The 16,800-nt window shown below is 41.2% G+C and overlaps 1 protein-coding gene across 2 annotated transcripts in view; it reads left to right on the top strand.

Moving 5' to 3' along the window:
• The first annotated feature begins 389 nt into the window (after positions 1 to 389).
• oca2 (oculocutaneous albinism II) overlaps positions 390 to 16,800 on the top strand; it is a 41,475-nt gene continuing 25,064 nt past the window's right edge. Inside the window, exons 1-13 of one of the 2 annotated variants that reach the window (XM_073476983.1) lie at positions 390 to 631; positions 3,248 to 3,343; positions 4,302 to 4,499; positions 4,773 to 4,830; positions 5,652 to 5,724; positions 6,021 to 6,178; positions 6,281 to 6,363; positions 7,382 to 7,535; positions 10,231 to 10,302; positions 11,513 to 11,578; positions 12,362 to 12,418; positions 13,882 to 14,006; positions 15,082 to 15,220. In XM_073476983.1, the coding sequence (XP_073333084.1) occupies positions 390 to 631; positions 3,248 to 3,343; positions 4,302 to 4,499; positions 4,773 to 4,830; positions 5,652 to 5,724; positions 6,021 to 6,178; positions 6,281 to 6,363; positions 7,382 to 7,535; positions 10,231 to 10,302; positions 11,513 to 11,578; positions 12,362 to 12,418; positions 13,882 to 14,006; positions 15,082 to 15,220 (1,521 nt within the window). Of the gene's footprint in view, positions 632 to 3,241; positions 3,344 to 4,301; positions 4,500 to 4,772; positions 4,831 to 5,651; positions 5,725 to 6,020; positions 6,179 to 6,280; positions 6,364 to 7,381; positions 7,536 to 10,230; positions 10,303 to 11,512; positions 11,579 to 12,361; positions 12,419 to 13,881; positions 14,007 to 15,081; positions 15,221 to 16,800 lie in introns of both variants that reach the window. The other variant, XM_073476982.1, reaches the window with a different exon arrangement.

Genomic DNA, 16,800 nt, shown 5'->3' with positions numbered 1-16,800 from the left:
CCAATTTGACCTAGAAACCCGGATCTCAGTGTTAAAAGACAAAACACACGGGGTGTAATCAAACGGTAGTGTTAGCTAGGAAGCAGCTGAATGCTAATGTTAGCTAATGTTGTTTTACCTTGATATATAGCCAGTGTCCCTCTAGATTTGGTCAGATTTGCTGCATTCATAGGACTTGCAACCTGGAACACAGCAACATAACAATATCCCAGCATTCGAGCTTCCTACCCTGAGCTTGACGTTGGAGGAATACGGTCTACTACCGCCAGTTTAAAAGATGATAATGTCAGTGATGTTGCTGCCCCCGAGTGGCCGTACCTGTTGAATTAACCTATTTTAAGATATCCACTGAACCCAAACCCTGCTTCCCTCCACCCTCCAGTCCCACCATGTATCTGGAGAACAAAAACAACCTGGAGATGGAGATGTCTCAGGCGTCAGCCCAAGGCCATCAGGGGAGGAGCAGCCTGAGGTCACCAGAGGCCGTCGCGGGGAACTTTGGGGAGCTGCGTCTCCTGCAGGGCATCTCAGAGAGGAGAGACACCCAGAAGCTGCAGCAGTCGGCAGTTCTGCCCTCGGGACAGTGCGTCATCCACGCTGAGGGCTTCGTCCCTGTGCGACAAGAGGATGGGTACGACTGTTTCCGCTCTCTCGTGTTGGTTTATTGACAAGATATGTTGTTAATTGTTTTATTAGTTACAAGAAGATGCTGTGGAGGCTCGATTTGGTTGAGTTCAATGTCAATGAACTGAATCAAAAGCTAGTGGCATCCTTGAAAAACCAAAGAAGGAACTGTGGCCAAAAACTAAATAAACAGGTGTCTAAAAGGGACAGTTCACCCTAAAATCCTCCTAATGTTATTTATCTATTTTAAAGATATTGGCCACAGAGATGTCCGCCTGTTGACCGACTGTTTTCTTTACACTGAACTAGTTCTAGTTCAGAGAGAGATTAACACTCGTTCTCTCTCCTCACTGTGCGTCTGGAGGTCCAGTCAGTCACACGACAGTTTGAAGTATCTGAACCAACACATGCACACGTTACACATGGCCTGTCGGTTAAACCTTCCAGGGGATCTATGAACATACGTGGAAAAGACTGGAATTTACTTGTAGTTAAAGTTAAAACACACACAGACACACAGACACACACACACACTGAGACTGAAGTGTGTGTGTGTGTGGGTGTGTCTCTCAGTCACTCAGGGGGGTGCTAATCTCAAGCCTGTGGTTGTGACGTTATCGGGATTAAAGGGGGGATTTTTTTTGCTTCATGAACTAATGAAGTCAAAGTTGCACATGATGCACACGACTACAGCTGATGCTTATGTGTCTCCTGTATACGCCTGCGGCAGCCAGGTCTGGTTGGCTGTATTATATTTGAGCTTATTGCGTTGCGTAGACTCGGGCATTATGGACTAGAGTGTTATACAGGGGCTTGGGCCAAATTTACTGAAGTTATACAATAGGTGGTTAAACACTAATGAAAGCATAATCATGAATATAATATTCCACTTCTGACCCCAAATCCCCTCCAATCATACACATCAGACCTTTAAAGCTGCTGTTATATAATAATTTGTTAATAACAATAGACCACCTGGCTTTGTGTAATGTAAAAGAAGTCGCTTGTAGTGACCAACCCACAGAAAATGATCACCCGTAAGATCTACAGAGACTTTAAGCTCAGGGTTTCACTCTCACCTTTCATTGTCGGCACCATTTTGGGGGAAAGAGTGACAAACCTGCTGTATCAAACAGCAAACAGTCCACACCTACAGAAGCTCCTCTCTCCCACAGAAAACACTGCTCCTGAAACGCCTCGTCAGGAGTCCCATCTTTAATTCAGTGACTTTGTGACATCACACTACATCACAATGTCACACATTTATGCCTAGCAGCTAGTTCGGCATGTAAGAATTGATTCAGCACAGCAGCTCTGTTGTTGTTAGCGGTGCTGGCTCAGGCGTGTGTGAGCTGACCAATCAGAGCAGACTGGGTATTCAGGAGGGGGGCCCTTAAAGAGACAGGAGCTGAAACATGTGGCTGCTGCCCCCATGTGGCCAAAAAGGGGAATAAACTGGTAAGAATCTCAAAAAGATTTAAATTAATATCCTGTCAGGAGCAGGAACTATTTCTGCAGGACATTAAATAGTAAAGTGGTATTTATATTAAAAATAAATCAGTATAAATGAAGAAAAACTACTAAAATATGACCTATTTTCCATTGGTATCCATTTTTTCCCCCCCAATATCCTTTAAAGACGTCTCTTTAAAGTGCGACCGTGCGATCTCTCCCTCACATCGAGGGGACAGGATCAGGGGGAAAAGGAGAGGGGAGAAAACATTTGTAGACGTGCAGTAAATCTCTTTATAGTTGTATAAGAGTATGTAAGAGGATTAATGCGACAGACTTCTGTAATGTAATCTACTCCTTTATCTAACACCCTCGACACATCCAGCTGATTCAAAGCACCCGACTGTCTGGAGCGTGTGTTTGGTAACGCCTGCCAGACTTGTGAGACAACAAGGGAATTACCTCCCCGATACAAACAGAAAGTTAATCACAAAACTAACCATTCAAACACAATTTACTTATAATAAACTAACAATAAACAAAATGCTTGCTGCTGTGGGATGAAGTGCCACAGACTGTGTTTAAGAACACAACCACTTTTGACAGGCAGAGGGTAAAAAAAAAACCCTTCAAGATTATGAGATTAGCCGAGGGAGACCTTTAATTTTCAGAAAGATTTCCATCCAACAGTTTTGGCTCAGTGGGTCGGTGTTCTGTTACATAACGACTCGCATGACGTCTCTGCTGTTGTCAGACTAATTGCTGAGAGGACGTTGATAATGCTTCTTCAGCACTTTTAACATTAAGTGAAGGTGTGAGTTTGTTTAGCATTGAAAGAAAGAGATGAAGACGGATATAGAGTGTATGTGTGTGTGTGTGTGGATGTGATTTCCTGTTGGGACCCAGCTGTGATGGTCCTGAGGGCGTCCGCCTGCAGGAGCCTCTGGGATACAGCGCAGCAGCAGGGTGACAAAAGAGACTTTAATGATCTCCTCGGGTGGAGAGTCACCAGCTGCTCACCCACCTTTCCGCCACCCCTGGTGTTACACCGGGGCTGGAAAAGCTGCTCAAACCAGTGACTGACAACTGTGTTGTGATCAAAGGTCACAAAAATGCTGTTTTTTGAAAGCATTATAACTTTTTATTTCTCATCACGCTCATTTTTCTTCAGGCACAGTTTCAGCGTGGTTAATTTTCTCCGAGGAAAAACAAATTCGGCCAACCTCACAGAGAGGTCGCCTCTGCTGAGATTCTCCCAAGATGACAGGTGAGTCATTCTGATGATGGAGATGGTATCAATCAAAAAATAAATCAAACACAGAAGAAAATGAATGTGTTCGATATTTAAAATGAAACCAATCATTTGTGTAATGTATAAATAATCCATCAGAATTGAGCCCATTATGTTGAAATGTGACTTATTCTTATTTTCATGGACACAAAGTTTAATACAGCCCTTTTTTTTTAAATTTTCATGTTTCTTTGTCACTGTGGTAACCAGTCACCGTCTTCGCCTACATAACACGTCCCTGGCCTCTCTTAAGATAGCGAGTTACTTACCTCTCTTTCTATTTAGCTCTCAAAGGCTGACCTACTTAGCCGCCCCTAGCTGAATGCTACTCAATCGTCCAAATTGAGAAGACAGTGCAGCAGGTAGCAGGTTAATTCAGAGATAAGATATCCTCCTAAGTAAGACACAAATTGCTGGGAGAAATAAGTAAAAATGGTAGTTGGTGGACCTGGTGAGGGCTCGAGGATTCGAGACAACTGCAACATCACTAAAAGTGACATAAAAAGCAACATTATGAAATAAAATGTCAAATAATAAGATGAGTTATAGAAATTTCCTTTCTCCTCCATAATCTGGAAGTGTGTTACAGGTTGTTGTTTGACTGAATTCACTTTTTTCAACAACATAATGTTCGTTTTTGCTTCTCATATTTCAGGCAGTCAGGATGTCATTTAAGGAAATATCTAAACTTATTACATCATTGAACAAGACCTCTGACATTGATTCAATTCAAAGTGGTGTACAGCACCAGTAATGAAATTGTGATTACATGATACAGACATGTTTCTGCTGCTCAGTATTAGAAACATTTTTTCAATTTAAGAGCTGACATCCACAGCTGGTGTCCTTAAATGCCAACGTAGTGTTTATTTCTGTCACTGAAGCTGCAGCGTTCGATGCCCAGAGGACTGACAGCGATCATTTTTGTCCCCAGTATTACCTACATGACCCTACACGACCCCGGCTTTGTTGGAGGGGAAGAGCCCTGGGACAACAGCTCCCTGGACTTTGAGAGGAGGTACCGGCTGGGCAGCGAGGTCACCAGCCTGTCCCTGTCTCGATCCAGCTCCTCGGAGAAGAGCGACCCTCTGGACAACCTCAACCTCAGCTTCAGACTCACCAGCAGTATGAGGTGAGACGCCTCAGGATGTCAGCACAGCGTTTATACTGCTGCTTCCCAACCTTCTTCACTTTTTTAGTAAAAAGTCATGTATAAGTCTTCTTTCAGAGCATTTCAAAGAGAGAATTTTCCTTTTAAGAGGTCAAAAAATAAATAAATTGCACTTTATAAAGACGGATTTATGTTTTGGGACACGATAGATTCATCCAGACCTGCAGGCCTTGGTTTTATAAGTGCTGTTTTATTTCATTCTGTCTTCTTCAATCTACGTCTTTGTCTTTTCAGATGTTGCTTCAGAGCCTCCAAAGTTGCCACCATCTTCACCATCGTTGTTCTCTGCAGTGTAAGTGGATGTGTCCTTTGAAAATAGCAAGGCTAATGCTAATGCTATCAGTTACTTATTTACTAACTTATCCTGATTACTTCTGGCAAAACATTTTACACATGTATGGAGCTCGACTTAGCTTAAGCTAAGCATAAAAATTGGAAGCGTGGTGAAACAGCTAGCTGCTAGCAGCTAGCTAGCTGTGTTTGAAGTTCAGAAATACACTTACTGGCACCTTTAAAACCTCTAAATGAGAAATAGGAATGAGAAAAGATGAATTTGTGGTTTTATAGCGTTTTACGTGCTCTTGAAAAACAAGAGTTTAGGCTATCGCGCAGCCTAGTAGCTAGCCTATGCCTCTCTAGCGTCTCTGGCTGGTTTGCTAGCAACCTCATTGTAAACAAACAAACAAACAAAACCCCACGAATTGTTGTTTTTACATTTTTGTTTGTGTACACATTAAACAGACAAGATACAAAGTGTTAAGAATTGAGATTTTAAAGTGCTGGTGGCCATTTTGTGAAGCTTACAGATAGCCTAGCTGTTTCCCTTCGCTTTCAATCTTAATGCTAACCAAGCTAATCGCCTCCTGACTTTATGTCTGTATGTCACACACAAGTTTCCCAAAATGTTGAACTCATGACACTGATCCTATTGACTAGTCTAACTGGGCTAAAGGCAGAAACCCACTCAGTTAGCACTCTCTCATAGACGTTCACTAAAATTGCCTTTACATAATGTGACTTTCACACATTTAATTGTTTTCTCCGTATTTCTTTGCTACAAACTGTTTGGACTGAGTGAATAATATATTGACGACTGTATTCTGGTGGTTTCAGCTGTTCTTCAGCATGTATCCAGACCGAGACAACCCCTGGAGGATGTTGGCAGTCTCTTCAACTGAGAGTTTCTGTATCCTTTCATCGATGTCGCTGCACATGGTATTTTTATGTAGGCCCAGCCAACCATTAATCAACAAGAAGAGAGGTGGAGCACGGGTGGAAATGTTTTACTAGACACAGGAGAAGAAAAACAACGATTTTGACAGATTTAAAAAAAAAAAAAAAAGTGTTTAATCCACAAGGATCTCCATCCTGTTTTAATCAGAGTAGATGCTGCAGGAGAAGATAAGAGGGAGGTCAGAGGGAGTGGTGAACACACATTCAACATATACCACATGTTTCTCTTTGACGGTCCGCGTCCCGCAGCAATGAACCTGACAGATTTTCGAGACAACGCTTTGCTGAAGCTCCAGGTGGGGGGGCCTTTCACGGGAGGGATGATCGACCTCACCAACCAGGAGTACGTTCTGATCCAGGTGGAGCAGACGGAGCAGCTGGGACAGAGGAGGAGGAGGACTCAGCAGGTGAGCGCGTCAGTGTGATGCATTTTGCTTCTTTTCTGTATCATCTGTGAAGTATTGCCGAGCGAAAGGTGAACTCATTTATCTTCTGCTGTGTGTGAACAGGTGATCCATAATTGGACCATTCCTCTACACAGTGAACGCAGTGACCAGATACTGCTGACAAAAACATTTGAGATGCTCAGCAGGTACTCGAGACTCTGTGTGACACTGTTGATTTGAACAGTTGGATTTTTCTACTTTCACACTGGCTGCTGTGAACAGTCGTCTGAGGGACTGTATGAATGTTAGCGGGGGTCAGAAAAGTGGGAGGGTTATGTAATTTTTGTTTGTGCTGGACAGTAGTCTGACTTTTCTTGAGAGAACAGGGGGGAAACTTTATTCACATCTTCTGCATCACGGACGGTGTTTTCATACAGTATTTTCTGGTTTCATTTTTAAAGGTGCAATATGTAAGAATTAGCCACATCAGAGTGATCGCTAACTGCTGCTAACTGAAGCTGGTGTTAGCTAGTTAGCCTAGTTAACCATGCAGGTAGCAGTCATATTAGCAGATTCTGCCCACACCTGGAGCTTGGAGCACCAGAGAAGTGTTGGTGGTGTTTACTATCAGTCTATCACTCTACAGAGTGGCTAGGGGCTAGCTGGTTAGCATGCTAACTTCAACATATTTTACATAATTTCAAAACAAAACAAACAAAAATTCTTACATATCGCACCTTTAAAGGGGCATTACGTAGTTTTGGAAAAGATATTTAATCTCAGAATTTTAATATTCATAATATTAATAAGGTAATAATACAAACTCAGAAACATTTATTTTTTTCCATAAGTGAATAAACAAGCTGTTCTCAGAGGAAAATAAGGTCCCCAGAACACTGTTTATATGTGGCGGACCCTGCCACCTTTCTAGCTTCAAACAAAGTAAAAGAGTATGAAACTGTGTTGATCCGTTGCAGTCAGAAAAACAAACACAAGTTTATTTATTTAACTGTTTAGGTATAGGAAGATCTTTCTCTGCTGATTAAAATTTCTTCCCCAGAACTACATAATGCTCCTTTAATGCCACGGTTCTTTTTTAATTAAACGTCTGGCAATAGTTGAATTCCTGTCACATAGCATCATATAGTGTCCCATTATTTTATGAGTATGTGGTGCCGTTTTCTCATGTAACAACAACATGTGCTGCTTTCCTTTCTCGCTCAGTGACCCCATCGTCATCACAGTCCAGGCCTTCCTGCAGGATAATGAGGTGGTGCCGCTGTCCATGACCCACCAGTCGCTCTACGTCAATGTGGAGACACAGGTGGCCATCGCTGGGATCATCCTGGCTGGCGTCTACGTTCTCATCATCTTCGAGGTAAAAGGCCTCTGATTCTCAGGCTCCTCTACGGATGATGGATGAGTTTGTTTTTTTAATGCAGTATCTGCTCCTTTGTTGGGAATGTGTAACACGTACAGCAGGTTCAACGAAGACACTTTGACATGTGACAGTAGGAGAATCACAGGTGTTTATAATAATACGATTATTAATGGTTGATATCCATATGGCTGCTTCAGTTCCAGGGTCCTGATATGATACCTGCGTGATGACTCACCGTCACAGCTTACTACAGAGCAGAGACATTGTTAGTGCGATTAGTAACACCTGTGAGTTTATTACAAAGACAAGTCAAAATATCTGGGAAACTGCATTTATTTCTGAGATCTCTGCTATTTGCAACTCGGGGCTTAAAGGGGCACTCCTGTGACTTAGTGTTGGACTTACATGAGACTTTATGATGAGACGAACTGAAGCCGGGGTTGATGAGACTGTAGAAAACCAGCAAAAGCAAGCTAAAGTTTGAAAGTTTCCCACTGAAAAAACTTCACCTCCTCCCTTCAGAGCCAGCTGAGGAAACTCTCTCAAGCAATAAATAGTATACATTTTCAAGTATTCATAATTTATCAATGTTTGATCGTTTGCCTGCCGGCCCATCGTGTGTTCAAGGCTATTTGTTCATTTAACAAGGTCTAATAGAACAAATACCCCCCAGAACCCCCAAAGCTCTGCAGCAGGCGCAGGTTTAGAGAGGTTCAAAGCTTCAAAAACACTGGATCCTACATTTCCCATGATGCAATTTGATAGCATTATCCATTAGACTCTTCCAGCTAATAAACGTCCACGTCTTTCAGACCCAAATGTAGTTTATGTTCTGTCATTGTCAAACATTTTCAATGCATAATTTTTAATTTTTATTGTTTTGAACTCTCTCGTACGACCTGGTGATGTTTGATCATGTGTTTTTTTTCCTCTTCCGTCTCCATCCTTCACATTCCTATGTGAATGTGTCAAACTCATTCAAAATACTAATTAGTAATAATTAGTAGCTGTATAATTACTTTAGATTGACTCATTATCATTTAATTTATAGTTTCGTCATGAAAATGCATCACCTCGTAAATTAAAAATGATGATATATCATTATAATATTCACTGGAAATGTAATTATGAACGTAATTTATTAACATACACGCAACAAGTCATTGATTGATTATCAGTCAGTTGATATTTAAGGATTCAGCGATAATTAATGAGCGTTTAGATATGAAATAATTACTAGTTTCCCACATATTAGCCGTCATTACTCGGATGTGTTGCTCATTAGCTTCTCACTTTACTCACACTTGTTTGGATTTCGAGCTCCGTGAATATACATCTGTGATTTCCCGTCAGTTTTTGGGTTTTAATTAGACAAGCTAATCTCCCCCCCGAGCGGCGACGAGGTGTGAGCTCACTAAGCTGCTCCAGCGGGGGCAATACTACGGTGTGAGAGTCAGCAGCCGGCTGTGAGAGATGACAGCACAGTTACACTCTGCACACACTCTCATGTGTCATCTCTGTTACTGACAGGTCCGCTTGCAGAGGCTGTAATTGAAAGTGCGAGGGATTGTCTGGAAAGTAGACGCGGCTACTCAGACATCAGCAAGACGTCATCTGACAGCAGCTCTCGTCAGGTGTCACTCGCCTGCTAGTTTTTTTTCTCCATCGGACTTTTACTCTAATGAGTAATCACATAATCTAGTCTCTCACATTTAGGATAATGGGAATTTTCTGAACAAGTTCAAACGAAGGGATCTCTCTTTGTGTTGGTAATTGGACACAAATTTTCTTTATTTTTTAATGGGCACTTCAGGGAAATGTCCTTGCTTTGGTCACGTTCGAGGCAGGAATAAAGGAGGTTTTTGTTCTCCTTCATCTTCCATCTGAAAAGATGTGTTCAGACAAAGAGACGTCTTTGAAAGTCTGAAGCCCGCCTGATCAAGGCCAGTATACAGTGAAGACGATGACTGTTGTTCACACCAGACATCCTTCTTTAACGTGCAATAAACGTCCCTTTCAGCGGAATAAGCCTGCCGATAAAACTGCCTCACAAAAAAGAAAAAGAGTTGTGTTTTTTTTTTACATTTTTTTAATAAGCTAGTTTTCCATTTAGGTCAAGACAAAGGCCACAGATCTCTTATCAGGAACAGCCTCTGCATTTGCCAATATTCATAATGAGTGACCTACTTTCCTGCAATTTATTGCGATGGTATGAATGTCAGAGGAGCAGCTCTGATGTCTGATAACACATCCATGCTCATCACCTCAATTTTTAATAATGGGATGCATCATCATACATGAGAGCAGTGATGGAGTGGAGGAGGGCGGCTCGGCATCATGGAGACGGCCGTAAGAGCTTCTTGAAGTTCAGCACGTCTTGATATATTTTACTCAGAAGAAAATGACGGACCATCATGTGCTAATGGAAAACAAGCACCAGCAGCATTTTCTGAGAATAACTGGGCTTTTTTGAGCATGCAATTACAGTTCAAAGTTTGAGATGCAGTATGTGGCGACAGGATTATATACAAAAAAGTGGAATAAAACACTGGTATGAGATACATGCATTAAAATTAGGGTGAGGCGAGGGATGTTTAGCTCGTTGCAACCGTTGAACATTGATATTTAAACATCTTAACATCGAATATCTTCTTCGATTAAGAGGCGTCTGTGTGTCCTTTTGAATTTTCAGATTGTACATCGCACTCTGGCCGCCATGTTGGGATCTTTGGGAGCCTTAGCCGCTCTGGCTGTCATCGGTGATGTAAGTCTGTTTTCACCTTTTCTGTTTCAGTGAGCTGTAAAATAAATATTTGAGTAATGCCGAGGAATACTCAGCTTAAAGAAACACTTCACTTCAAAATGTCAGTTGGTGTTTTGCCGGTAGTTGAAGGGGACAATAACAACAACTTTAAATTAGCAAGAAAGTTAGTTTGCTAAGCTAACGTAGCGGGGCATACGGGCAAAGTTATGCTATCATTTCTGTGAAAATATCCCTTAATGTGCTAAAATAAACTAATTTGCTTCTTATACGTCTTTTTCAGTCGGCAGTATGATGATATAGCCTGACATTATGGGCATGTTGGCCAACGCTACTTCTTCCTGTTGCAGTTTCCCAATAAAGGGATTCAAAATGGCTGCCGTGCAAATTGGACAAATTAGATTTACTTCCTGTTAACAGACGAATCTTTAGTCAGCGGTTTTTATTATGCTCCTCCTCACATACAAGTGTTTTCCCTATGTGGCAGGGGGGTTTCCTTCCCGAAGAAATGTTCACTTTTTAAAATAAATAGTCTTGATTTCAGACCGTGACCATATCTGAGTACAACAACAGGTTGAACAGATAAAAGAAAAACTAGATAATAAACTCGCTAAAGAAGTCCAGTGGATGAACTATCATTAAATCTGGTCTCCGTTGAGCGACTGATTTAACATTCATTTGGCTCGTGTGGTGCTCAAAATGACTTGGCTGCTGCACATGAATCTTATCAGGGGAAACACTTTGCAGACACGTACTTAACACGTTTTTAAGTCAGATAAGTTATTTTAACAGTATTCATAATCTTCTGCAACAAAATATTCAGAAAAAGAAAGGCAGTAAATGCAGAAGGGCTTTTATAGTCCAAAGATCAGTGACTCAAAACCTGGAAAGTAGTTTTCAAAGCTCAGACGTATGCAGGGATCACACACGTGTAATTAATAACACTAATTACAGGTTCCAGTTTGCAGGTATTGAGCCCGTGCAGCTCACTGGGACACTTCTGTGGAACAGAGCCATCATTAGTGTCACGAGCTCCACCTGTGCTTTCCTGCTATAGCAAGTCATAATGGGCTGCTGCGGAAAAGAGTCCGATAGCATCCAAACGCAGGACCGGTGCTACTGTACTGAAAATAACAGTGAATAAGGATGAATGTATCTGAATCTTTCCTTTTTTCCTTCTTTCTTCTAATTATTTTCTTTGTCTCGTCCACAGCGGCCCAGTCTGGTTACTGTGGTGGAGTGGATCGACTACGAGACGCTGGCTCTTCTGTTTGGCATGGTTAGACCTACAGTATTAATCAAAGATGTTACTTATTCACCCAATCTCCTTTTGGACAGTCTGCGCTGTAAGATTTTATACAGAAAAAAAACTAATTGTATTCTGTTATTTTATATCACCACATTTCCTGTCAGCTTCAGCACAACACTGACCTGCGAGTCTGAAGAGCTTCTATGAAGGCTGATTACATTCGTCAGACACATTGTAACTTTATAGAAGAATCCATCTTTGACAAAACATTCAACTCTCATTATTCACATGAAATAAAACATAACTCTGGCGGATCAGTGATGTCTGAATTTCATATCGATGCACGGCCACAGATGGGAGCTTCCTGTTGGACAACTTCCACTGTCAACAGCTGCCACTGAAAACTCATCTCATTCTGTGAAATGCAGCAGAGGGACTTTCTGAAAAGAGTCCAAGACGCTGTGTATTTATATCTTTTGAAATACATTTTATAAAAGGCAATTGTGTTGGACTGTCCTTGTGTGATATACGTTCAGGTTTATGAACAATTGCTTGCCGTCTCCTTAAAAGACACATTTTTTGGACCGTGTTCTCGGCCTTGGCATTCGTTTTCGCTGTCATAACCGACTGCAATTGGTGTAATAATAGAGTAAAAGAAAGTCCTTCAGTACTGAGAGTGGAGCTCAGTGGAGATATCGGTCTTACTGACCACCATCTCTTACATGAGCACCATCTTATTGTCTGTGGGTGACTGTTTTCAGGGTGACAGGGTGTTTTTGTTTTTTAAAGAAAAATGTTCTGTGTTTCTTCCAGATGGTGCTGGTGGCCATTTTTTCAGAGACCGGCTTCTTTGATTATTGTGCTGTGAAGGTGAGTGAAGATAATACTGATGGGTACGGTGGCCCTGAAGTGCAAATCACAATGGCAAGTAAAAAAAAAAACACAACCACAAGAGCAGAAAAGCACAATAATATTAAATTGTACCAGAAAAGGTGTTTTTTTGGTGCAATTTATGATCTGTTCGGTTGTTTTTTCCTATTTGCGGATGTTTTTTATCTTATTTGCCATTGTCACCTGCACTTAAAGGTCCCATCACTAGCACAGAAAATAACAAAATCATTACAATCGATCGAGAGAGGCTGACATTTTGAACATGAAGGTGAGCAGTACCATGGCCACGATTGTAGATTTTATATCCCAGTATTACACCACAGAGCTGTCGATGAAAATAGCTGCCCAGTGGTATTTTAGAGTTTTCTTAAAGGTGACAGGCTTTGAGCTATTCCTGAAATTATCACTGATAACATGACAAGCGTGTAGTTTTTATGTTGACTTATTTGACATAACGGAGATCTGTGAGGACCTTTGTGACGTAAGATGACCGAACAAGTTTTGATGCCTATCTTTACATTCTGACTCGAAGGTACGGCGCTATAACAGGCTGATAGGAGTGACATTTGCTTTGTTTTGCGGGGAAGATCAGAGAAATAGGTCGCTACTGTCTATTCAAACGAATGAATCTTGCTGCAACTGCGCTCAGTTTGAACTGTTTGAAGGAAATGACCTTTAAACTGGTTATTTCTAAAATTAGAGTTGTATGTTCAGACATTTCAGTAAATTGAGTGTGAACTGAATGCTACTGAATGCAGATCTGCGTGTTTCCTACAAATTAAAACATCTACCATTAAAACAAACAGCTACATTAGTCTGTTACTCTACAGTGGAAGATAAGACTTTCATCCTCTAGAAGGTCAAGGTTTCCTCCCATCAGAAAATCAGCTCGTTGTTTCTCTCAGCAGCTCTGTGAAGCTCAGTTTTTAATCCTGAATATTCTGTGTAGATGGTGAAGGAGGGCGAACGCCTTTGTCCTTCAGGTACTGTAGCACCTGGAGAACAGAGGGATCATGCAGGCTCATGAATTTTAAGTGTGAGTCGGACAAGAGCGTGCACTCCAAATTAAAATACCTTCTCTGAGAGCAGCTCAGCTCTGACACATCCTGCTATTACATAGAAAAGATGGCCATCCTGAGTCATTCCCTGCTGGGTTAGGGCTGATATATGAGCATTATTGAGTGTGACTCTGTGTGTAATTCATTATTATATGGCTATATTTGGATATATGAGTACACTACTTTTTGGAGTGCTACTACTCACGATGAAAATGTAAGAAGAGATTATTTGTGACGTGTCGCTGCGATATTCTTGATGCTCTCAGCGACACCGCTCCGTCATTACGGTCCTGGTAATGTACAGTGAATGAATCAAGACGTCCACTTCATTTGGTCCTAAGCACCATTAACACTGACTCACCGTCATGTTAAATCTTTCTGCAGGCTTACCAATTATCCAGAGGAAGAGTTTGGCCAATGATCATCATCCTCTGTCTCATCGCTGCCATTCTCTCTGCTTTCCTGGACAATGTGACCACCATGATGCTCTTCACCCCCGTCACCATAAGGTACAGTGTGGCTGTCCATCCGTCCTTTCTCTATACCTGCTTATCCTGAGGTAAGAGGAGGAGCACACATAGAGACAGACAGCTGTGCACTCACATTCACAGCTATGGGTAATTCTACAGACTCCAAAAATTAATTAATAAATTAACCTGCATGTTTTTGGACCCCAACATTTTGTATTCTGTTGTAGAAACAGCTGCAAAATGTCTTCCACCACCCCTGATGTGACCAGCTGCACTACCTTACTCAGTAGTTCACTCATCCGCAACATCTGCACAATGTTGTGGCCCCGATCACGCCTAGATTTGTCGCTACATTTTAAAAAATGCCTTAGAAAAGCTTATAGGCAGCACGGCATGGTCCGCCTGTTGTCAAAGCTGACTGTTTTAACTTTTATGCACGTCTACAAATCACTAGAAAGACCCCACAAGAGAGGACTACAAGCCATGCACGCTGTATGCAAACGTTTTGCTGGCGATACACTTCTAGCGACATGTTTTGCTGTGATCGGATGCTTAAGCTATCGGACATATTACAAGTATTCTTAGCTTTTATCTCAAAGTTTTTCTTTCTGATCAGTAATTCAAACCAGTAGCCCTCCAGTATTTTCTTTTAAATAGTCACATCAGTTGTTAGATCATTATCTCCTCTCTGAAACACCTTCCCAAAAACAGAACTTACTACACAGGAGGTACAGTTGACTCTACTGTAGTCTCACACATGTGTGTGCTCCCCGCCTCTACTGTATCTCGCACTTGTTGTTAATGTCTCTATTTTCTGCCTTTGAACTGAGTCCATACGATAAACCATTACTAAGTTCTGGCTTTTTCTGCCTGAAGGTCAGAGCAAAGATAATATTTGACCGACACCCGACAAACATGACAGATCGGGGCAAAACTCTGCTCCAATTTGTTACCAAGCCAGCAGGGTGAAGTCTTGTAAAGCCTCAGTGTTAAAGGACCAATGCTTTTTATCTTCCAATATCCTCTTTTTTTTTTATTCCTGTATTTATTTCTCTCTACTCGTCGCAATCTAATCAGGGCTAAAGGGCTTTTCTGTCTCTATCTGATTTTGCAGGTTGTGTGAGGTGCTTAATCTAGACCCCAGACATGTCCTGATTGCAGAAGTAATCTTCACCAACATTGGAGGGGCTGCCACAGCTGTCGGAGATCCACCCAATGTGATTATAGTATCAAATCAGGACCTGCGCAAAGAAGTAGGCACTTTTACAGCTCTCTCCCTAAATTTTGCACGTATACACAGATTTGTCACAGATCAGCTCGGTGTAGTCCGACACGTGAACCTCAGTAAAAAGACTGTACAGTACTGTACTGTACAGTGAATGACAAAATTACCTAAAATGGATTCATGTCACTTCTCGCCCCTTTATTTATCTTTTGATCAGCTGTTCTAGAGGTCAGTAGTTTTTGAATTGAAGCAGCAATATAAGTTTGATTCAAGGACTTCGTAGATTACATTTGAGTGTCACTGAGGTCATGATCAAAAGATGAATTATTAAGACTTTTCCGTATTAAGTTATTGTGTCCTTATTGATTGATTGATTGTGTTTGCTCGCCCTCTAGGCAGTGAAGGATTTGTACTCAAAAAGTAATCAATTATATCACAAAGAAACACTCAGTATACACACGAGCATACACATACACACACACATATATATATATAAGAACAGCTTTGGCAGCGCGGGTGGCACTTTACTCCTCTATAATGAGTGCAGTGCTGTTTTGGAAATCCCATCATATGACAAGGTGTTTGGTAATTAGGAAAGGGGCATCACTGTGATGGCAGTAATAAATGCACATGGAGAAAAGAGGCTGACAGTTACATTTCCAAACAACTCTGCAGCGACAGAAAGGGACAACAGCACCACTAAGAAGCTCCATTAAGCATCTTTTTGATATTAACATTGATTCAAACGACTCAATGTAATGTGAAAGGGATTGTGATGCTGCCAGTCCCGTTAAAATTCAACATTCAACTCTTAAGCTTTATAAAGCATTTAGCTGCTCTTAGCTCACTGTTTCGAATAGTTAGTCCAGACTTACATTTGACAGGAGGCAGTAAAGAGGACTCCAGTGGGAGGGCGAGATTGTCTGCCAAGAATTACAGATTGTTGTTGCGAGTCTTTTCAGGATACGACCACATCAGGCAGGTTCAGTCAACAAACAATCAAACAAACAAGCGTTTATGAACTTTTTGCAACTCACTCTGTTTTCTCTTATTCCCAAATGTCCAGTAGATCCATTTTATGTATGCTTTTATATACTTTTATTGCTCAAAAACATCCATTACGCTCCATGGCGTCATTATTTTTTTATTATTATTATACACCAGCAACTGTTTGACTGACGCATCGTGTAGCCAATTATATTTCAAAAACTTAGATAAGAAAACCATGTTTGTACTCATCCTGCAACAGCTTTGAATTAACTTTGCAACCGTGTTTTAGGAGAAACTTACATTAATTTTCAGGAATGATAAGGTTTCAACGTTAGCGTGGGTAAGTGTCATAACAATCTGTACCCAACACATATATTAGATGATAATTTTAAGTGCTTTTCAAAATATTCAACCGTTACAGTCCATACACATTTATTTTCTAGGCTACATTCAGACATGTATCTTATGAATATGTATCGTGGGTGAATTTAATCATCTGTGTTTGCTGGGTTGTACACATGTTATCTCTGCTCAGCACGGTCTCTCTATGTATTTATACAATCGTGAGTCGGGACCCTTATTTATGTTGATGGCCCGGTGATAAATGAATGTAGTGGC

The sequence above is a fragment of the Pagrus major genome, chromosome 11, assembly GCF_040436345.1.
Source record: "Pagrus major chromosome 11, Pma_NU_1.0".
Classification (NCBI taxonomy): Eukaryota; Metazoa; Chordata; class Actinopteri; order Spariformes; family Sparidae; genus Pagrus; species Pagrus major.
Note: the sequence above shows the minus strand (reverse complement) of the source record. Positions and strands in the feature narration are given on the sequence as shown.